This window comes from Ooceraea biroi, chromosome 4 (assembly GCF_003672135.1).
Source record: "Ooceraea biroi isolate clonal line C1 chromosome 4, Obir_v5.4, whole genome shotgun sequence".
Classification (NCBI taxonomy): Eukaryota; Metazoa; Arthropoda; class Insecta; order Hymenoptera; family Formicidae; genus Ooceraea; species Ooceraea biroi.
This window is the reverse complement of record NC_039509.1, coordinates 5,337,441-5,359,644: the sequence shown is the minus strand read 5'-3', so window position 1 is coordinate 5,359,644 and position 22,204 is coordinate 5,337,441. Positions and strand designations below refer to the sequence as shown.

Below are 22,204 nucleotides of genomic sequence, written 5' to 3'. Positions count from 1 at the left end.
GCCCGCGGTGACGCTCGCGCCGCGTCACGATTGGCGCGCCTGAACCGCACCACTCATCCTTCTCGACGCCTGTTCCCTACGCGAACGATGTAGTGCCAGATCGTTGACATTATTGCACGTTAATTTATCTTACGATGCGTTTACTTCGAATCCCGTAAATATAATTTAGCCTTTCGAACGCGCGAACACGGACATCGCACCTTTCGATGCCGGACGAGCCTTCGGCAAAATTTCGAGCGAAACATTTTCAACGCATACGTCGCTAGGCAGGAGCGAACGTGCATTGTGTCATAATTGCACCATATATGGGCCGCATCTCTCTCGAGGCACGACTGAATCGTTTTCTCCCGACGTTTCTTTTTTTGGCAAAGCGGAGACCGCTGCGGGAACGCCCATGCACCCAATCACGGAAATGACTGAACTATCCGACTTAGCGAATTAGGTTTCCAAGTCTCGTTAGAAATGTCCCATTTCGACGAGTTTGAAGAGTACGTTGAACGTTTTATGATTCATTTCCTCTTTGCTTTACTTGAATTCGCTCTACGGTACGTGTGGCCATTTCTGTCGATGATGAGTACAGTTACATCGTTCGACAAATCGATTTACCTAAACCAACGAAAGCAGTTGCGAGAGGATGTAATGTACTTCTCAGCACATCGAGTTTTAATTACAACAATAAGATGGATGCATAAAATTAGGACAGAGAAAAATTATTTACATAAATCGGATTTTTTAGAATGGTACCTGAACATCTAAATGTTTACCCATATTTTCAAAACTAAGAAAATTAATCAATAATTATATAATAATATGTCTAAAAGTTTTATGACAAAGTATTTGTGATTTTTTCTCTTTCTCTCTCTCTTCTTACTGTACCGTTAAACATTTCATATCAAGTTTCTTGTAGTCTTTTTATGTAAATTCGGAATGCGGTAAGAAAAAAACAGTATTATAGTATAAGAAAATGAGAGAAACGTTTTATCGATACCTAAACGAATAAATTGAGAATTATATTGAACCAGAGCTTTACGTATGCGACTTCGTCTTCGTTCATATTTAAATATTTTATATTAATTAAAGCACCCCTAATTGGACTTGTTTTTACCACATTACAATATATAATACGAATATGTAACACAAATTTCAATGTCATGCCATAAATGAACGAAAACATAATATCGACCTAACCTTTAATTTGTAATATTGGACCAAAAAGGACTTCTTTTTCTTCTTTAAAAAAAAATTTAGTTCATATTCGTAGTAAAACCAAATGAGTGAAGACATATAATAAATGCACAGATAAGAACGTATGAAAAATGAAATACTATATTTCAGGCTAATCTCTTTTATAAAACTACAAAACACCATAAATACATATAATTTGTTGTAATAATTTAAGCTACAAATTGAGGATGAGATTTTTATGTGAATCTGATATTCATCTTTTCGAATATTTACTTATATTAGTTTTTTCATGTGAAACGGCTAAAATGACATCATGAAATTTGGGCACTCCTTGGAACGAGTGGTGACTGTAGCACGGCCACGGAGACCGTGTCGCTATCTATCAGAGCTTACTGGAATTCATTTTACAAATTGAAATACATGTACATACAGAAGAGTCCTACAGAGATTTTTTAAATATGAATATGTATATATGACACACGCGCCTCGCGTGCATATAATATACATAGAGACCCTCTATAATTCCCTAATTACTTTTATTTTCTGTGATACACATCATCAATCGCGCTTTAAATTGTTTTTATTGCTTCTATTTTATTATTTTTATAAATATATAATCATCACAATTTAATACCTTGGAGACACAAAGATGCAACAATGCTCATCATGCGATACATACACGAATAGATTAACTGCGGGAAAAAGAATATTGATTGGCCACTGCGTGAGTCATGCGTTATTCCCCTTAATGTTGCTGTGTATGTACATTTTACACACTACTGTCTGTCTGAAATGAACTGACCGATCGGCTAATTCGCATGAATACTAATTAGAAGATTATGAAAAAGATTAATGAAAATGCCAATAATGATATTTATATATCAATATTGTTCGGTTTCACATAAAAACTGATTTCCATAAAATTAATTTTCTGAATATTACAACAGATATATTAAAGATATAAAATATATAGTACTAAAATGTACTATATATTTGCTAAAAACTTATCTTTTGACATACCTAAACTCACGAAATTTTAGCTCTGTTATTGATAAACTCTAATTGTTTAAAAACCATTTAAAAACACGTGAAATTACAACATACCAATTTGAACAATAGTATACAAACAACAGTTTTATATTTACAACAATAATAATATTTGTAATATAATAATATTCGCGAGGGAGAAAATCCTGATAACTGAAAGCTCGAGTATAAAACCGTACAATAGGCGCAATTGATAATGTCTCTATTTCGAAGTACGAAAAATGAATGTGTGTTTTGTTAGCCGGCCCATGATCGACCCTGAACTTAGGCCGGTATTCATAGTCGGATCTTCAGATACCCCATAGCCAATGAAATGATCCATATAGCATCTGAAGATGAATTTATGGGTGCCTTCCGTTTCACGCACTGAGCGCATAGTTCAAACATGGATGTAAGAATTCTTACACCGATATGCTTGGATTGGCAATGCTATCTTTATCTCATGTAATTAAACAGTCCTTTTTCGATTAATTGCATGATTTAATGCAAGAATGAAGTAAATGTATTTACAAGAAAAAGCTCGAAATAGATTTTACAGATTTATCTTGTACTTAATCCCGCAATTTTCATAGAACGTGTCAGAAATATCCTTAATGCTACTGACAATATTGCACATCTGACCAACAAAATACTATTTTCGGAGCCCAGCGTTGGGAATACGGAGATTTGTTCGCACTGCGCAGGTAGGACATATGGGACAATAGTCCTAGCGCCGGATCACAAGGCCATTGTAAATAAAGGATTTAGCTATTTGGAGACAGCTTTGCACTTCCGATCACCGGTTTTCAAAATAAAATGTCCTGACCCATGCGTAATAGGAGAATACATGTGGCTGAGAAAACCACGAATACATATTATGATTGAACTTGATATACGTATGGATATAAAAGGTACAGGAAAGCCATGCATTATTAAAGAAATGCCAACTACACTCACACTTCAACACAGCGAAACATAAGTTCTAAATACAGGTTTGTATAATGATATGCTTTTTCGTTGCATTTCTAAATGTACGTTTTAAAATTTTATTTTTAATTGGTTTTTTTACATTTATAGATTGGCCGGAATAGTAGCCTTTGACTCAAGACATTATATCGCATACTGCCTGCGTACCAATGGGATTTGGCAAATTTACGATTTAGCTGAAGCTATCCGGACGTGTAGTTCAACCACCAAAATCAACCCCCACTTTGCCGTGTACATACGTTGTTAGGATTGGAAGTGACGTTGTCATCCACTCAGGTTTCCGCAATAATAAATCGTTTATCCAGGTATTTAGTTGATCTCTGAAGAAATACATTAATTTTCTTTCTTTTTTATCTAATGATCATTTTTGTATTAGTTATTTATATACATGTAAGAGCTTATATTCATTTATCATTTGCAGTAATCTACGAAGATAAGCGCATCTGAATGAAGCCATGTTCAGTTATTGTTCATTTTTCGAAGATCTAAGAGTATCATCTAAACGTGCTGCAACTTTATACCCATCGTGAAATGGACATGAAATTAAACATGCGAAAATATTTTTACACACCCCTCTACAATGTGTTTTTTAAAATTCGGTTTTTATAAATATGTATGTCAAATATTGTATAAAACATTATACTGAGAGTAGTCAATGAATATTATTACGCTGACATTTCAGTATATTTATATGCTGAAGAAGGGAGGTCCGGTCAAACGGATTTACAATGTAATTGACGAAATGAAATAAATATATTTCAAAATGAAATGTATAAAATAAGATATTGTAATACATGTTAATCACTTTTCTATCTACCAATTCACAGTCGCATAAACCTACAGCAACAGCAATTGTTTATTACCTATCATATATAATATATAGTGTATATATACATGTACTTAATGCAAAGACTTTTGCTAGATAACTATAATATTACCCATGATCCACTGAACTACGATTATCGATACAGTCAATGATAACTCATTTAGTGACGATAAACACCAAGTGATTATTAATTCACTATTATTATTTCACTATCTTCTCAAGCACTTTGTAGCTTGGAATTAAACACTTCACTAAGGGTACCCTCTTGCTTGCAGCTAAATAGAAAAATATCAAAAACTTTCATGACAGATGTGTGAACTCGTGTACGAGAACCAAATACTCTTATTGTTACCCAATAATGATATCTCGTGTATAATACTAACGTAAATCTGTATCTACAATATTTGTCAGCTGACTGAGAACATCATCATCCAATCCTCTCGTTGCAGCTTCCTCTTGTAGTACAGTGATGGATGTACTAATGCCTTACGACTTTTACTGCAAAAAGAAAATAATAACATATGTGAAGTTCCTCTCATACACAGTGATAAATAAGTAGATAAATTGGAGCGCAGGCTTACCAGAATTTTCACGCACTCCATTCCGGTGGTTAACGGCTTGTACGTCATCTCGAAAAATATAATCCCCAAGCTATAGATATCTACTTTTTGATTATAAATCGCTTTGGCAGTCATCGCGCTAAGCTCGGGCGCTACGTACAAATCTGTACCAACTTGGCCAGTGAGAGATCCCAGTTCTTCCACATCATAGCTTCCCCCTAAAAAATATAAATCACACTATATATATATAAAATTAAACTATATTAAATTATTAATAAATAATACAAATATAATAAAACTAAAAATTAACAAGAAATATTAAAATAAAATGTAAATTAATTTATTATAATTATGATTTAATATAATATATGCGACTGCTGCTTGTGCTTTTCTTACCCTTCTCAACGTACTGCGACTCTTTATCAGCATCAATGATCTGAACCAATATCGATAATATATTGGTGGTAACCAAACCAAAATCTCTGATCTTGACGTGATCGTTGCTATCAAGAAAGATGTTCACTGCTTCAAATCTCTGTGTATCATAACCTGCTGATGAATATGTGCCAGGCCTTCGACGATTTCTCGGAACAATCTCCAGACACACTCCTCATCCTCATACAAATTATTATCTATGGCAGTTCTTAACGTACTCTTCTTGCAGAACTCCATCTGTACGTGCATGAATTGCATTTCCTTTACTGGTGCGTCCTCACTCGTAATTTCCATGTCTTTAATCTCGTTTGAAAAGTCCTGTGCATACAGCTTATCTACGAATTATATAATAACAACGATAGAATTAGTATGATGCGTTTACAATTCTATGTGGTAACTGAGCTGGAGAAAAAACGTACAGTGACATTCTCTCGAGGCAGACACAAAAATGAAATTCACTAATAATCTTACCGGTCATGGAAAAGGCCAGCTTGACAACAGATTCATCACGATTGCTAGCCGCGTGATGAAAAACGCTCACAAAAATGTTCTTACAACCGGATCTAATATTTGGCGCTTGCGAATAAACAATCTGGGCCATGCATCTCACAACTATATCGATCTCTACACAGACGATCTGAATCACATTAAATCAAATTAAATTTCAATCAAACAATAGTTAGATTATGCAAAATTATTATAAATACAATGCTTAACTTTATACTATAAAGAACGTTCTACCCATGGATATATAACATCGGATTATTCGATTACAACTACAAATTAAATAAAGGTAAAATTAATTTATAGAATAAAATTACATTACCTGTTCTTCATGATGTGCTCAAACGGTCTGAGCAAGTCTTTCTTATCATAATTATAAATATATCACAGGACAAATATTAACGATATTCGTCCTATGCATAGATATAGTAAGAATAGACCGAGCGTGTTTTCAACTTGGCAGTGAATCACAGGTAGAAAAAGAGAGAAAGCAGGCGAAGGATTGCTCTCTCTCTCTAAGGAAAGAAGAGTGGGGGTAAGAGCGGAGAGTGGGGAAGACGCGAACAGAGAGAGAAAGAGATCCTCCACCTACTTTCCGTCCTTTTCTAGCTGTGCTTCACGTTTTGCGCTTCACGCTCGGTCTATTCTTATTATGTCTATGGTCCTATCACGTGCACGATATTTGTCCTGAACTAAAATGGCGTGCAGTATTTCTTATACCTTAAATCATTCAATAACATAGAAGGGAAACTACTGATGGAATTTCGTCTCTTGTACATTTTCTTTTGAATAGAATTTTGCTTTTTTAAGCGAAACTGCGATCCAACAAACGTTTTAATTAGTATATTTGGAAACAACAAACGATTCCGCATCGATTAAGCCCATTTTGAAACAAAAATTGTAATTTACCGGCTATCTTGACATTAAAATTTGTTTTTGTATTTACATAGAAAATATTGTCTAACAAATGTTTTAATTAATCTAACAATCAACAACAAACGACTAACAAACAATTCGTATAAACAAAAATGTTTAAAGTCGAAGTTGTCCGGCTAAGGGCGCAGTCCCATGGTGCGGAACGTGCGCAATGCGGAATTGGCGGAACGCTCGTGGTTGGTTCGATCATTGTTACGTTCGTTCCGCCGATTTCTTTCCGCACATTTTCATTTTATCGCGGAATTACGTTACTCACGTCTGTCGTGGAGTTAGCAATATGACATTTCGTGGAGGTCAAAGTAATAGCAATGCTATTGCAATCAGAGAGGCATATTCGACATACTTTCAAGTAGAGTCCTGAATAATCAGAGAAGCGCAATCGGCGTCTCACTTGCTGATTGGCTGACCGCCATGTTGAGCCCGTAATACATTCTGTTGGGAAACTAACTGCAATCGGTGTACTATAAGTGAGAAAAAAATATATTTATAATATATTTATATTGTTATTTTCTAAAAAAAAATATTTTAGATATCCCTGAGACATTTTTGAAACATATTTCTATTAAGAATAACCAAATGGACCAGATACATAAGCTACGTTGTATACAAATAGACAGCTGCGGGCCCAACATGGCGACCATGGGAAGCATGGAGGGGGTAACGATTGCGCTTCTCTGATTATTTAGGACTCTACTTTCAAGGTACTGGTGCATTAAGTTACCAGTGGGAAAAGGCGTTGCAAAATGATTTTTAATTTGTCTTTGCAAAAAATATATGGTAAATAGTATTGTCAGTAAATGGCTTCACAAGTCTCGAGTATAATGTTCTAGATTGTATTATCAGTGTAATCAGGAGCCGCATTTCAGGCGAAATAGATTCTCGAACAACATATTTTTTAATGATGATTGGTTGGACCAATGTTAATAACGTTTTAAATAATTGTGATGGCATTCCAAAATAATCTATATATTTTTCTATGTCTTCGACCAACATTTCTTTTACAAGATTATCGCTTGCTCCTTGTAGCAATCTTCTTTCGGCACTAAATATGCTTCGTACCCAACACTTCCGTTGATTCTGTATATTTTCATTTTTTCTTGCAATTCTGTATAAAAAATACAGTTTTACAATTTTGCGACGTATCTCCTGTTTTTTAAATACACACCAACTTTGTTTTAATGTTTTTAGTAGCTCACAAATAACAACAATTCTTCAGAATTCATCGTTTTGCCTACATGCATTTTGCCTACGTGCATAGACTCGTAGTAATTCCGATCCGCTGAAGTTTATTTTCCTATGTCCCATGCAGCGGAAAACGCGGAAGCGTAATTTGTGCGCGCCAATAATATACGCTATTCCGTTAGACACAACAGAAGAATCTACGGAAAACATCATGTGATTGGCGGAGGCCAATTGCGCTTCCGCAAGTTCTGCTGCATGGGACATAGAAAAATACATTTCAGCGGAGTACGGTTGGCGGAACGTCTGTGATTGGACGGATTCATTCCGCCAATTCCGCATTGCGCACGTTCCGCACCATGGGACTGCGCCCTTACTTGAGGGTCTCTAGGTCGAACATGGCGGGGCTTGCGCTACTCTTGTACGTAAGTACATATCTAGAGCTCTAGTATACCGTGGTCAAGTTTAGCAGGTAATTTGTACGTACGTTGCAAGGTTGCGAAGCAGCTGCGAACATATCGTATCATTCCACCACATGCTGATTCCACGAAAGAGGGAGAAATAAAAGCGTGCTTTCTCGCGTAACAGCGCAATTGCCTGGTACGCGTTACTCGTGTGGATCGTCGCCGATCCGTCATCGTTCTCTCTTCGCCGTGCATTCCGCGAGTCGCGGACAACTGATCGCACGCATTTCCTGTGCGCTCTCAAAGACGTCCGTTGTCGTCGCGTTACGTCACGATACACCGAGTCGTTGAAACGCGATCGTATCGGTCAGTGGCAGCTTGTATGCTGCCGCGTTTGCTCTTTTGTGCGACGGATCATTCCTAGCTGTAGTCACGATCGGGACAGCGTTGTCTACGTGTGTCGACTGCAGCCAGCTAGACTGTGTCCAAACGGCGGAATTCCACCGCCGCGTGCTTCGCACTTGCGAACCGTTGCCGTACGTCGCGTCGTGTACAAGCTCGTCCGAGTATAACCTAAAAGTCGCCGTGAATGTTGATAGTTCCCGTAGTCCTCACGGCTTCCTCTCCCACTTCCTTCTCCTCCTACCGTAGCTGGCATCATCGAGTTCACGGGTTCGCGTGAAACCACGTGTGTCGCACGGTCGAACATCGCTTTAACGAGTACGCGAAGTAACAGTTGTACTTGTCGTCATTGTTCTCGTCTACGAGCGAGAAAAGAGATTTTTCGACGTTGAGTGAGTACCGGAAAAATAGTCAAAATTCCGGTCCCCACTAGGAAACGAGAGAGCCTCCAACAAACCGGCGGCAGAAATCCACCAGCAACTGGCGAAGAACCGTCGGTCAGAATGAACAGCAAAAGGAAAAATCGCTCTAATAATAACAGGTATTGTCGATTTCACTTTTCTCTCCCTCTCTCTTTCCTTTCTAGTTTTAATTTTCTCATCAAGCAGAAAATGGATACGATGTCCAAACAGAGCAATACCCGGTTAAAAGCAATTATGTTTTTTTGTGCTTATATTTTAGTTTAATGGATCAAACCTGGCAAGTGTGTCAATGTTAAGACATACAACTGTGGGATGATTATTAATTTATTTATATTTTATATTTGATTCTGATTAGAATAATGACTGTGTCTTAAGTCTAACAAGTCCCGTTAGCGCACAGTTGCTTCGGCTAGAAAGTTTCATGTCTTAACATCGACGCTTGCCAGGGTTTGATCCACTAAAATATCAGTAATTTTAATGACTGACTTAATGGCGAAATTTAATAATTTCTATAGTAATTATATTTGTTTTGTCTGATGCATCTTTGTAGGTCTCCACGTGCTCGTGGGCCACAAGAGAGATGTGTCGTAGCAGAAGGAGTCTATAACAATGCTCATTTTATGCATGCTATTACTAGCCACGTTGGCAACACAGTAGAGGTACTTGAAAGATTATTCACAGTTAAAACTTAAAACTACTTTACAACACGTAACATGACATTTATTTTTTAATATAATTTGATAGATTCGAACTCAAAATGGCTCGACATATCAGGGTATATTTAGAACATTCTCCAGTCAGTTTGACGTAGTATTGGAAATGGCTAATCGCTTAGACGCCGCAGGACACACGGTCCTGGATGAAGTGATAGAGAAATTAATTTTTAGACCACAAGATATCGTTACTATATCTGCCAAGAACGTCGATTTAGATTATGCTATAAGAGATACCTTTCAAACGGATACGGCCATTAGTAAATTTAATGGCTTAATCGGTGAGAAAGAACTTGAACCTTGGGACGCACCAACCACCATGAACGGAGCTGATTTAGAGTTGGATGGTGCTGCTGTAAGTTTGCAACTTTGTTATACGTAAACGAATGTAAAATCAGGGTTGGGTAGTAGCTAGTTAAATAGTTAAAAAGTTATTAACTTTTAACTTTAATAAGTTAAAAGTTTAAGCTTTTAACTTAATTTTAATTGAGTTAATTTTTGTTTACGTAACTTTTAACGTAAACTTAGTTAATTTCTGAGTTATTAATTTTAAACTTAACAAAAAAAAAAACAAAGTTACCCAATCCTGAGTAAAATAATGCAGTAAAGTGCAGTAAATAAAATTACAATTGTTTGGTTTTTAGAATGGTTGGGATGTTAACGAAATGTTCCGTAAAAATGAACAAGATTACGGCATCCAAACGACATTCGAGCCTTCCTTGGTCGGCTATACTTTACAACTTCAACGTAAAGATACAAAAGATTACAAGGAACAGGAGCAGAAAGCTGCTGAGATAGCGAGTGAAATTGAATCTCAACCAAACCATAAAGCCCGATTAGAGCTTGAAAATGGTGACGAGGAAGAGAGATTCGCAGCTGTGGTGAGTTTCGGATTTTTCAGATTTTATTTGTATTATGAGAAATCAAAGCGTCAGTCGAAACCTATAAAACACCATCCAAATTAAAGGCCATCCAAAGCAACTAGCATCTAGCCTAATGAATCCAGACAGTCTTTTATGGATTAAAAAGAAAAGCTTCACGAGACCTAATTAATTTAATTAATTAATTATAATAATAAATTAATTAATTTGCGTATTCTTTTGGTTACGGATATGTCACTGGACATGTATCGTGCAAGTCTGTTTTACCCTACATAAATATTGCTGAATGTCTATATAAGACAGATCGCATTATTATAAAATAATTATAAAAAAATTATTATTAAAAAGAATAGTGTTATTAAAAAAAACTTTGTATTCATTGGATGTCTTGTTGATTACCGCTAATTTGTAGGCGAGACCAACCGAGGGGAAATATATCCCTCCACCGTTGAAAAAGAAAAATGGTAATACTAGCAAGTTGATGAGATCCAACGAGTCTCCATCTTCGCCGGGAACTGCAAACAATAAAAATGTCTACAACCAATCATCTCCGTCCTCAGTAAGTGTCCCGCAACCGAATATATCGGTTGGAATACAATCTGCTCACACCTCTGTGCAACATTCGGTACCTTTGAATATGGGAATTCCACCTAATGGAGTGGTCGTCACATACAACAATCCACCGCCGCCGTTCGTGCCTCCAACGACGCAGTCGCAACAAGGTATGTCAAGTTCATTTGCACTTCGATCTTTTATTAATTTCTTTTGCCATAATATGTTTTATTAAAAATTATTTTTCCATAATTTTTGTTTTGTTAAAAACAAAGCGCTATGTGTGAAACAATGAGACGCTATTCACTCCAAAAATATTTGAATATTTTTTCGGCCATATGTTGTTAAAATATATAATTTGTTTTTCTTCTATATATAAATTAATATATCTATAAATTATTCTCTTAAGGTTACATACGTTTGTAAATCCAAAAAATAAGTCAAAAGCAACGAATTTTTTTGCGTAACTAAATTATGTTTTATTCAAAAACGAAAAGACGTGTCTTCTTATAAAGTAGTGTTTAGAGAATATCTTCTAAAAATTTCAATAAGAAATTTCAATAAAACATTCTGATCATGGCAGTCATTTTCCTGAGCAGTGTTTGTAAAAACCGCGTTTGTACGCTGCGTACCGGAGATATATCTCCGCCCCTCTCATCTAAAACAAAAATAAACAAAAATTTTCCATAAAAGATTCTAGATGAATAAAAGTATAGTGCTTATCATAGCCGATTTTAAAAATATTGATTTTTCGAATGCAGCGATTCATAGCAAAAAAAATGCGATTTTTTAAAGTCCGTCTTTTTTATTTATAGAAAAAAACTAGAAAAGAAAACTAAATAAAAAATCCTATAACAAATACTAGATTATTGCATTTGGAGTAGCTTTAAAAAATTTTATGCACATCAGTTCACTAGTCTCCGAGATATTTCCGAATTTTTAAAACACTGTTTCCAGAAAAATTCACAAACATGTCGTTTAAAGTTTTATGTGACACTAACAGGCGTATACTCTGACTAAATAATCGAATAAATCTTTCTTCTTTACCTTGCGCAGTATATGTCGTCGTCATATGTCATATTGTCCGAGTCATACAATTCTCCTTTTGACATAGAAATTTCCTTATAACAATACCGGAACAATTCCGATTACCGACCTTTTTCTTACCTGCGCGCCAGCCTCTACTAGACCATGGACCTAGACCATGGACCTAGACCATGTTCGAGCGCCCAATTTCTTTGGGCTCGTTATTTTTGTGAATTTTCAGGAAATATTCTTCAAGGATAAAAAATGTTAGATTAAAAAAAAATTGGTTATTTATTTAAAAATAGGTTTTAAAAATACGGACAAAAATCGTTACTAAGAATTATTAATCAAGTTCATTTATATCAGAATCGAAGTTCTCCTCTGTCCTATTTGCCTTTTGCCACATGGTTCTCATTTTATAAAATAACTTTGAAAAGGACATCTTCATATCTTCACGTATATATACCGAACGTCTACTTTTTTCGGAGATACTTCTTTCTAAGTATCTTCCTCCTATTCTAAAAGAGGCGTGTTAACTTCGTGAAGTTCTTTTTTATCGAATATTGAGGCCTCTTTTCCGCGACGCTGATTGGTTCTCTCGCTTGACTCGAACTTCGTGTGACTTGAACTTCGTGTTGCGAATGTCAGAAATGTCATAGTGGCTGTCAGTGCGGTTATATTAATTTATTATTTCTTAGGAACGTGAAAACGGCAGCTGTCAATTCTGTCAAATTTGTATTGATGAAACATGATGAAATAAATAACACCTTTAACGCCTTTTTTAGAATAGGATTTGTGTTATTTATTATATAATAATAATATTATATAATAAATTTATTATATAATAAATAATAGATGAATATTATTCGAAAACATTATTAATATTGAAAAATAAAATAGCGCGCGCCTGTGGTTGCATTAAATTAAATATTTCCTTTCCAAGTTATTCAATTTCTTTCTATCACGTTATTTTGTGTTTGTTTTCGTGCGATGCGTAACTCTAGACGAAAGTTAACTTCGAACTGAATACACAAACGCAGGCCTATATGAGCCTTTTCCACCTATAGAATTTTATGTACCAATCATCTCTCTACACCCTCCACCATTCAAAATTCTCGGAATCAAAATTTCATTTTTGAGGTTTTGGCCAGCTTTTCGGGATTTTGTCCCACTGTACGACAGTCTTAGGCGCCCCTACTCTGGAACTCACTCGCGCTCTAGCGCAAAACTGCAAGCGAAAATAAAAAATTCCTGCTTTTAGCGCTTCCCAGAACCCCGACGAGGACGTAGCAGGATAATGGTTCCGCTTTTTTTTTCGTTTTTTCATATTTTCATATTTTTTAAATATTAAAAAATTTTTATATATTTTTAAGCGATTCTCATTTGGTGTTGTGCCCCCTCCACCAATAGCATCGTGGACTATCGGCCTAAACCTTGTATCATTGCGTACGTGTGCGCCCCGCGAAAAAAATTTCGCGCCCTACGCTGGAGCGTACTGCCTTGTACGGCCCCGAATATTTTTTTGAATTTCCGAACGTCTGTCTGGACCATATAATTCTCCTTTTGACATTTTCTTAGCAGCACGTATACCTGCGCGCCAGTTCCTATCAGACCATGACCATAGACCATAAATCATATTCGAGCACCCAACTTCTCCGGACTGTAACTTTATTAATTTTTTGTGAATTTCGAAAAAGAATATAATTGAAAAATCGATTTTACTTTTCGGGCTATAACTTCATTATTTTTTTGTGAATTTTTCAATGAAATTTTCGGAGAATACTCATAAAGGATAATACTTTCGAAAAAGAATATAATTGGAAAATCGTTTTTTTTTGGACTTACAAACGTATATAAACCCTTAAAATGAGAGTGACAATAAATCACTATATTGTCTGTACGTGAGCAGTAAAAAGTTTTTATTAGTCTTAATGGCTCTTTATACTCTTTAGTTATTAATTACATATTAATAATTAATGTCAAGTAATTACTAAATAAATAATATTACTCTATTTATTGGGGCTATATTTACAAGTATATTTAATAAAGTACATAAATAAAGTACATAAATGTATAATAAAAAACTACGTGCATGCGTGCGTTATATTTGGTACACATACTTATCATACTTATATACAGGGTGTTAATTTTCCACCCACTAAGTACATAGTGTCATTCCTTATGGAAAGTTGAGTCGAAATGTCCTGAACTATTTTTTTTTTCTATAATGCTTAATAAAGTAGTAATTATTGAATAAAGTCCATCCAATCAGCGCCGAGCTACCTTTAGCCAGTAGTGCGATTCTGTAACTCGTATCGACAGTTTTCGGTATCGTTAACTAGCGACAGCTAATGGCAAAGACAATCTTGGAGAAAAGCGTGGCTCTCATAGGCTGTCGCTACATAATAATAATAAATAATAGCGACACTGTCGTTAAAAAAGTTAGAGAATCTAAAGGTACGCATACAGGCGTACCCTTTAGCTACTGAATCGCGTGCCTGGTAGTGTGCGAAGTTCCGCCGCTGCGTTCGTACTAAAGGCAGTCTGTGCGATTCACAGACTGCCTGCACTAAAGGACGGTGTTAATTCGTTTTTATTTAACAATAAGCACTCCTTTATTAAGCATCATACTTATTGTTAGTACTATTGACACTATATATTTAGTGAGTAGAAAATTGAAAAATTAATACCCTGTATAGTCTGAAAAATAATGGAATTAATACTATTATAAATACATACATCGTATGAATCATAAAAATCGGTCCTTTTATTCAATGTTATTTTCAATTTTATTTCTTTGATATGTCTAGTTGAGCATAATTGACCAATTATGAACATAGATGGACTTCTGGAGGTTTGCTCTTGGAATTGCTCGAGCTTGTCATGACTGGATGATTAAAATATTATTGTAATGAGTTTTTGACTGATAAACAAGCTGCAATTATCGACATCTGATATATTTATCTAATTTAGCTTGTTCTGATTATTTGCTATTTACTACAATTGAATTCTAAAATTGAAGATTCCGAGGAAAGAATCATCGATGATTAGTTGATTGTGTCCGACATTGTATTGATACTGAACAGACATACTTTTGAATAAAATAAGTGCTTTTTACACATATAATCAGCGTTTGAATTAATATAGTGTCAATCCTATTATTTTTCAAACATATTGTGTATATGTACTATGTGTATACACACACATGCGCGCGCAAGTGAATCTTTGAATGATAGAGTTAAATTTTCGATATGTAGTAGTATTGTGTGTTATATTTATAGATAATTATAATAAAAGTATATACAGGGTGGGCCCAAACTAGTGATGAACGACAAGACAAGAATTTCAAGATCTTGATTCAAAATCAATCAAGATTCTTGATTCTTAACAACTGAAATTAAATCTAATCCGATTCATTTTTAATTTTGAACATACAATTAACCTGGAATATACAATTAACAAAATATCATTGAAGATTTTGAAAGAAGTAATTTAACATATTTTTTATATAGATTATGTTGAAAAATAATTAAAACTTTTTAGATTAGATTATATTTCTAAAATTATAGACTTGATTAAAAAGTAACAAGTAATACGAGTATTAATATTAAAATTATGAAGTTGAGCATTAATTTTTTTTAACAACTGTGCAACTTATACAGTCCAAATTTATAATTTAATCAATTATTTTATAGTGTGGCCAATAAAATGTGTATTTTTATTTAGGTATATTTAATATTTGATATTCATATCTACTTTTATCAGCAATACAATATTTTATATTTTAATAATAATAACATTTCATGAAATTTTTTAATTTCTTTTTTGTGTGTATCAATATTTTTTTGTCGAAATTTTTTTTGTTCGATACTTTTTGTAAAAATATTTAAAAAATTTTAATAAAATCTGGTTATCTCAAAACCTATGGAACGTACTACAATCATTTTGATCTCATTTGAAAGATAATTTAAATCTCTACTTTTGTTTCGGTACTTTTTGTTTAAAAACGCATACTTTTCTTGATATTTGTAAAAATGTATAAAATAACCGTGATTTTAGAGGTTTTTGGGCGCTAACTTTTTAAGGAAGCATTTTTTGACCCATTTGTTTATAGGAAACTTTTTGTTCAGAATTAAATTTCTTATAAGATCTCAAAGTCTGGCCGGGACGTTTGGGCCCTATATAATGATATATAAGTATATAATATTATATATTTCATGCGCGCGCGCGCGCGTGTGTGTGTGTGTGTGTGTGTATGTATGTACATATAAAATCTACTTTTTTTTATTAGCAGTAATTCAACAAAATCAACCACAATCTCAAGTTACTTCTTCGATGCCTCAAGTGAATTTTCCGCAACAGCAACAACAAATTTCTTCAAATAAAATAAATACAGAAAAACGTGAGCGACCTGGCAGGCAGCAAGTTTATCAAACTGATAAAGCGCCACCGGCACCATTCTCTCAATCGAATGTTGCGTCTTCTCATCAACAGTCTTCACATCAACAGCACACATCATTGTCGCAACAGAATTCCGTAGAGGGTCAAATAGTCATTCACAAATCGGATCATAGGAAGGTACATTATACGGCGCTACATGTTTTTCTTCATCAATCTTTATCTTCAAATTGCAAAGCAATTTATTTAAATTTGTATATTTTACTTGAAGGTTCAGACAGCGCGTGGAAGGGATGAACAGCATTCAGAACTGAGGCAATTTGCTGCAGATTTTAAATTAACCGCGGAGCCGCAAACTCCGCCGGATACTTTGCCAATTTCTAGAAAACAGCAACATCAGCACCAACAGGACATACATCCCACTAGTTCAATGAATCAGCCACATCATCAAACTCCTCATCAGCACACGAGTCCGCAACAGCAGTCGCAACAGTCATCCCCGACCCAGCAGCACACTACTTCTCATCAACAGCATCAGACTGTACAAGAGGAACCTGTCATTACTACCAAGCCTCCGGCTGGACCGTTAGCAATAAGATCTACAAGTCCACTTCAACAGCAACAACAGCAGCAGCCACAACAACAACAACAACAGCAGCAGCAGCAGCAGCAACAACAACAACAACAACCACCACCACCACCTAGCACTCCAACAGTGCAACAATCTCCACCAGAACCTGCAGTCGATAAGATAACTACTGCTTTTAAGAAATCTACTTTAAATCCAAACGCTAAAGAATTTAATCCAAATGCCAAGCCATTTACACCAGTAAGTATAACATGTATCACGTAAAACTGCTAAACAGTTCAACTCGAGTAAAATTAATAAAATTTGCATTTCTACAATCTGCCCATAGCGTTCTCCTAGCACTCCAACACCCAGCAGGCCACATACACCTCAAACCCCTCAATATACCGGGGCTACTATGCCCGCAACTGTCGTTATGCCAGCGTATGTGACGCCAACTTTTAGTCAACCACCTGCTCAACCAGTAACAAGATTCCGGAAAGGTCAGTATTTTTTGTCACTTCTAATGTATCTTTAGTTATAATCAGGGTTGGGTAACTTCATTTTTTTCTTTAATTAAGTTAAGTTTAAAGTTAATGATCCAGAAATTAACTCAATTAAAGTTAAGTTAAAAATCTAAATTAACTTATTAAAGTTAACAGTTAATTAACATATATTTTTTGACGCATTGCGACCAATCATTTTCACACGACCTTAATATTGATGAATTATTTTAACTTGTATAAAAAAAGTTTAAAAATTTAAAAATAACTAGTTAAGTTAAAAGTTAACATGATAATTGTCTACATGAAGATCAAAATTTCTATTAAAAAAAATAAGGATAACTGTTATGTTATTTTCAAAAATCAAACCAATCATCTGATGTCCCCTTTGAAACCCTTCGTAAATTTATTTTCGAATTTTTTCCCTCGATCTTACCGATTTAAAATGGATGGATTTAATATGTATGGTTATCCTATTTTGTGTGTGTGTGTGTGTGTGTGTGTGTATGTAATATTATGTATGTAATATACATATATTACATCATCTTTTGCAGTGCCAATGATGCAACATCGCGCACCAGACATAGCATCCCAAATGCAAGTGGCCGCAGCAACAGGACAACCATTACTAGCGCCAGCTCTACATCCTCCATTCCAGGTGCCTTATCCGGGACAACCGACGTACCAACAAATGGTACGCATGGTCCAGGCACCGCCGCCACCACCACACATGACTACACCATATCACCATCATCACGACTCGCAGGGTCCGCAGGCCCCTGGCATACAATACATGGGGCCGCACACTCACCCACATCCTCACTCCATTACTCAACAACCACCTAGCCAAACGCCATCCCCGGCCAATCCAAATCAGCCGCACACCCCGGGCACTTACAATCCATCTAGCACTCCGCAGCCCACGTATCCGCAACCTCCGCCTCAAGGTCACGCCCCGAGTTATCCAATTATGTGTCCCATAATTCCACCTCATATACCAATACCACCACAACACATGCAGTATCTGCCGCCACAGCCACCCCCGGGCGCGCAACAGACTATACCAGTTATTTTACCGCACAATCAGTAGCCGCAGTATCAACTAAGCAGAGGAAGAAAGGAGTGTTAGTATTCTGCAAGTTAGAGTAAGGTTTGCAAAATTCATTACTTTCAGGAGGATATTGTAATTTGTCATGAAACGTAATCTTACTATCGATTCTTAATGCATGCTAATCAATCCATTGCTTCTCTCGAACAGTGAAAATTGAACACCAATTATCTTGTATATTTTTTTCCAAATTCTTGGCGAAATTATCTCTCGTGAAATTGTTCTTTGATTTAAGATATTACTCAACATGAAAAAATCTTTAATATTAATTAGAAATATTTTTTACCGCATCTACCACACTGATCCAAAGGAACTGATAAACTCTTAGGAATTTTTACAGAGATTTTACATGTTATAATTTCATAATTTAAAAATTTGCTATTGTTAAAATTTTAAAAATATTCAATAATACAAATATAAATTATAATTTAATGGTCGATTTATTGGGTTGACCAGAAGTCCTCCTAACAAAATTTCAGTGCAAAAGTTTGTAGTATTTCTTAATACAAAGTTTTTCGTTGGCGGAACGTTAGTGTGGATCTTTTTTAGCAATCTTTAAATGCAAAACTTTGAATTAATACAAAGTTCTGCGCCTAAACCTTGTTAAAAAAATCAGCACGGACTCTCCGATCAATCCAGTATTTATAGGACTTCTCCTATTAGAAGTTACTTTTTTTTAAGATTAAAGATAAAAAAATTAATATCTTGTCTTAGTTGTTTGTGTTATTTGAAATATATTCATGAAATATTATTATTATGGAATTCTGATATTTCATAGAAATAGTGATTTATTAATTAGTAATAGACTACAAATATTATATATATTAGCGTTTTCTTATATCCATTGTAACAAAATTAAAAATTTAAAATTATAAAATCATTTCTCATTACTCATTAATCGTTTATCCTCCTGTCTCATCTTGATCAGGCTTCTCCCAAAAAAGTGATCTTTATTCTGATAAATGAGCCACGATGTCGTATGATAAATCAACAAATCAATATGATAAATCAGGAATCAATGTTGTATCGAGTTTAAAAAAACTAATATTTGTATACATACTATTGAAATGTCTATTACGTTAGGCAATTTTGTTTTGCACTCGTTTTATTATCTCTTATCGTTCTTTTGTAGGAGATAGATCGATGATAAAATCGATGATTGGTGTTGAATTTTCAATATTCCTAGATAACAATGAATTGATTAACACGCGCGACACATTGAAATTTGATCCAAATGAAACGAATGGAAATTAATAAAAGTTGGAGTATGGCTTGCAGGGTAATAAATGTAGTGGAATATTTGTTGATAATGAGTTTTGTTATGAAACGCAATTACGCGATATACGCAGGATTCTCGAACATGAAAAATTCACTGAGACACTGAACGTGCGAACAGAATATCCACGCCTCGGAAAATCGCGTTAACATTAACGGTGCGAATACATCGGACATCCGAGAGGTACATAATTTGCATTCGAAACAGTGTTAGACTTTGGGCGACTTTTTAGTAAATTCGACACTGTTACTAGATTTTGCGTTGGTCGCATAACAGAACCTGCGTCTTCATTGTCTTATCTACATTTTATAGTGCTTTGCAATTTATTTTGCAACAAGTGCAAAATAAAGTGAGAAATAGAATTGTTAAATAAACGTGTCAGGATTCGTTGAGTAATGTAATGTAAATATTATATTATTCGAAAAATCTGTGAATCGTTTATTAATTATATGTAACAACAAACTAGAAAAAATTTCGTGTACACACGTAACACATACATGTATGTATACATAGATATGTATGTATGTACGTATGTACATACATTGTATTGACATATACATATATCATAATTTGTATTTGAACATTATTTACTCTATATTATCCTAATCTTTCTTGTAACGGAAAAACTGTGTTACGTAAAACATTAATTTTTGATGTAACATTATCGCGATACATTCTACGTAAAACCATTTATGTAAAAAAAACCAAAAAAAACAAAATGTAATTTAGGAACAAAGCGATTTTTAAATGATTCGAAATAGGAAATTTCAGAATAAAAAAATAGTTTTTTTATTAATTTTTCACCTTTATATTCTATGTAATAAAATAATAAAAGTCGCCGCATGCAATTGAAAGAAGAAATGATAAAAGAAAGGAGGAAAGACAGTATGAGTGAGAGAGAGAGAGAGCGAGAGAGAAAAGGAGAGATTTGATAATTATTTACAATACGACAATACCACCGATTTCAACGATATTAAAATACATTGGAGGAGGAAAGTTTATGAATGTTTCTAAATGAAAAGTAAAGGTCGCTCACTCTTAGTTTTAAAGTTATTAAGGAAAAAAGTTTCATAAATAGAATTGTTTTCTGATACTATATTTGAAAAGTAAGAACTCTTTTAAGGATGTAGATGACGGACTGTCTGTACAAAAAGTTAGTCAAACTTGGAAGTTTACAATATGTCGTCTTTTTCGTCTTTATCTTTATTGAAGCCATTGATTGATAAATGATATAAGCTGCGTTAGATTAGTTTTTTGCGAGTGGAGGCGGAGCTCCTCACCTCCCACTCAACCTGCTCTCTAACAACATACGCTCATGTACTGTTTGTTTTTGCTTTTTTTTAATTACTAATGATCTATTTATGAAACTTTTTTTAAATAAAATTAAGAGTGAGCGACTTTTACTTTTTATTTAGAAACATTCATGAACCTTCCCCCACCAATATATTGTAACTTTGTTGAATGATCGGTGAGGTCGTCGATATTGTAAATAATTACCAAATACTTTCTTATATTTTTACTACCTAGCAATTATTTTATGTCGACACTTATAAAATATCCAAATTTAGTTCATGCAAAGATTCCTCGATTAAAAAAAAAAAGTTATTAAATGTGATATTATGAATAACATCTTGCCGTAACAGAGATTGCGAGGCAATAATTTACATGTATAAAATAATTTATACATAGAAATTCTTTGTCAATTATGTACCTCTCATTAAAACAATGAAACTGCTTGATGCCATAGACCTGGGGATATATCTAGACGTGGCATAAACTGTTAATTAAGATAAATAATGATGAAATTCGAGAGATTGTGTAAAGAGATTGTCAACAACACACGAAACGTTTTTATATTCGTCTCACGTATACATGAATCTTTTTGCCAGATTTAGATAGATTGTTTAATGTTACATCGAAACAAAAAAATTCAATTTGTAGTTTTCATTTTCTCTTTCATTACTAATTTCAGTTTAAAAGGCTACGTCTAGATGATTCTTTGGACCATGCTCGATACTGATTGGGGAAAAAAAAAGAGTAAACAACTACGGCCTTAAACCTAAACTAAAACTTTCCATATAAATAAATGGAAGGAAGCAAAAACAACTTTTGCTCGAAAGAGATACTTGAGCGTGCGGCATCGCTAGACAAATTTTATATTAAAAAGAGATTTAAAAATCGAAAAATATCAAAATAAAATTAATATGTTGAAAACCAAGTTTTTTGTTCACATATTTTCTTCTTGTATATCATTAAGAGACGAAGTAGTGTTGGTGTGAAACAGACCACTTAACATCGTAAATTATAGTATTT

The 22,204-nt window shown here is 34.5% G+C and overlaps 2 protein-coding genes and 1 long non-coding RNA gene across 6 annotated transcripts; 2 read left to right on the top strand and 1 right to left on the bottom strand.

Moving 5' to 3' along the window:
- The first annotated feature begins 68 nt into the window (after window positions 1–68).
- On the top strand, window positions 69–3,967 carry LOC105283907. Of its 2 annotated transcripts, XR_003406497.1 has the most exons (5): window positions 69–488; window positions 2,474–2,676; window positions 2,805–3,203; window positions 3,289–3,503; window positions 3,620–3,967. It is a non-coding gene; the product is annotated as an uncharacterized LOC105283907 (long non-coding RNA). The 2 variants fall into 2 exon arrangements; XR_894769.2 differs by having other exon boundaries at window positions 2,474–3,203.
- On the bottom strand, window positions 3,937–8,260 carry LOC105283908 (eIF-2-alpha kinase GCN2-like). 2 transcript variants are annotated; one of them, XM_026969358.1, is made up of 5 exons: window positions 8,126–8,260; window positions 5,491–5,656; window positions 4,981–5,354; window positions 4,606–4,802; window positions 3,937–4,522 (listed from the first exon to the last, which is right to left on the bottom strand). In XM_026969358.1, exons 1-3 carry the CDS (start codon window positions 8,153–8,155, stop codon window positions 5,104–5,106), a joined length of 447 nt encoding a protein of 148 aa, XP_026825159.1. In that variant the 5' UTR covers window positions 8,156–8,260; the 3' UTR covers window positions 3,937–4,522; window positions 4,606–4,802; window positions 4,981–5,103. The 2 variants fall into 2 exon arrangements, with proteins under 2 accessions (XP_026825159.1, XP_026825160.1); XM_026969359.1 differs by lacking the exons at window positions 3,937–4,522; window positions 4,606–4,802; window positions 4,981–5,354; window positions 5,491–5,656 and adding an exon at window positions 6,252–7,564 and having other exon boundaries at window positions 8,126–8,248.
- A 593-nt stretch (window positions 8,261–8,853) lies between these two features.
- On the top strand, window positions 8,854–22,109 carry LOC105283906 (ataxin-2 homolog). 2 transcript variants are annotated; one of them, XM_026969357.1, is made up of 9 exons: window positions 8,854–8,985; window positions 9,417–9,525; window positions 9,611–9,934; window positions 10,224–10,460; window positions 10,873–11,182; window positions 16,333–16,616; window positions 16,708–17,265; window positions 17,354–17,507; window positions 18,062–22,109. In XM_026969357.1, the coding sequence occupies exons 1-9, from the start codon at window positions 8,948–8,950 to the stop codon at window positions 18,595–18,597; spliced, it is 2,550 nt and encodes an 849-aa protein (XP_026825158.1). In that variant the 5' UTR covers window positions 8,854–8,947; the 3' UTR covers window positions 18,598–22,109. The 2 variants fall into 2 exon arrangements, with proteins under 2 accessions (XP_026825158.1, XP_026825157.1); XM_026969356.1 differs by having other exon boundaries at window positions 16,330–16,616.
- The last annotated feature ends 95 nt before the right edge of the window (window positions 22,110–22,204 follow it).

What these genes read in the sequence shown, in the direction of transcription:
- LOC105283908 (XM_026969358.1), bottom strand. Translation starts at nt 8,155, where the DNA reads ATGTTCGCAGCTGCTTCGCAACCTTGCAAC. An exon ending in CTGCTTCGCAACCTTGCAAC is followed by an intron (nt 5,657 to 8,125) that starts GTACGTACAAAT and finishes AATGTGATTCAG; the next exon opens with ATCGTCTGTGTAGAGATCGA. An exon ending in GCTGGCCTTTTCCATGACCG is followed by an intron (nt 5,355 to 5,490) that starts GTAAGATTATTA and finishes TATAATTCGTAG; the next exon opens with ATAAGCTGTATGCACAGGAC.
- LOC105283906 (XM_026969356.1), top strand. Translation starts at nt 8,948, where the DNA reads ATGAACAGCAAAAGGAAAAATCGCTCTAATAATAACAG. An exon ending in AACGACGCAGTCGCAACAAG is followed by an intron (nt 11,183 to 16,329) that starts GTATGTCAAGTT and finishes TTTTTTTATTAG; the next exon opens with CAGTAATTCAACAAAATCAA. An exon ending in AGTAACAAGATTCCGGAAAG is followed by an intron (nt 17,508 to 18,061) that starts GTCAGTATTTTT and finishes CATCTTTTGCAG; the next exon opens with TGCCAATGATGCAACATCGC.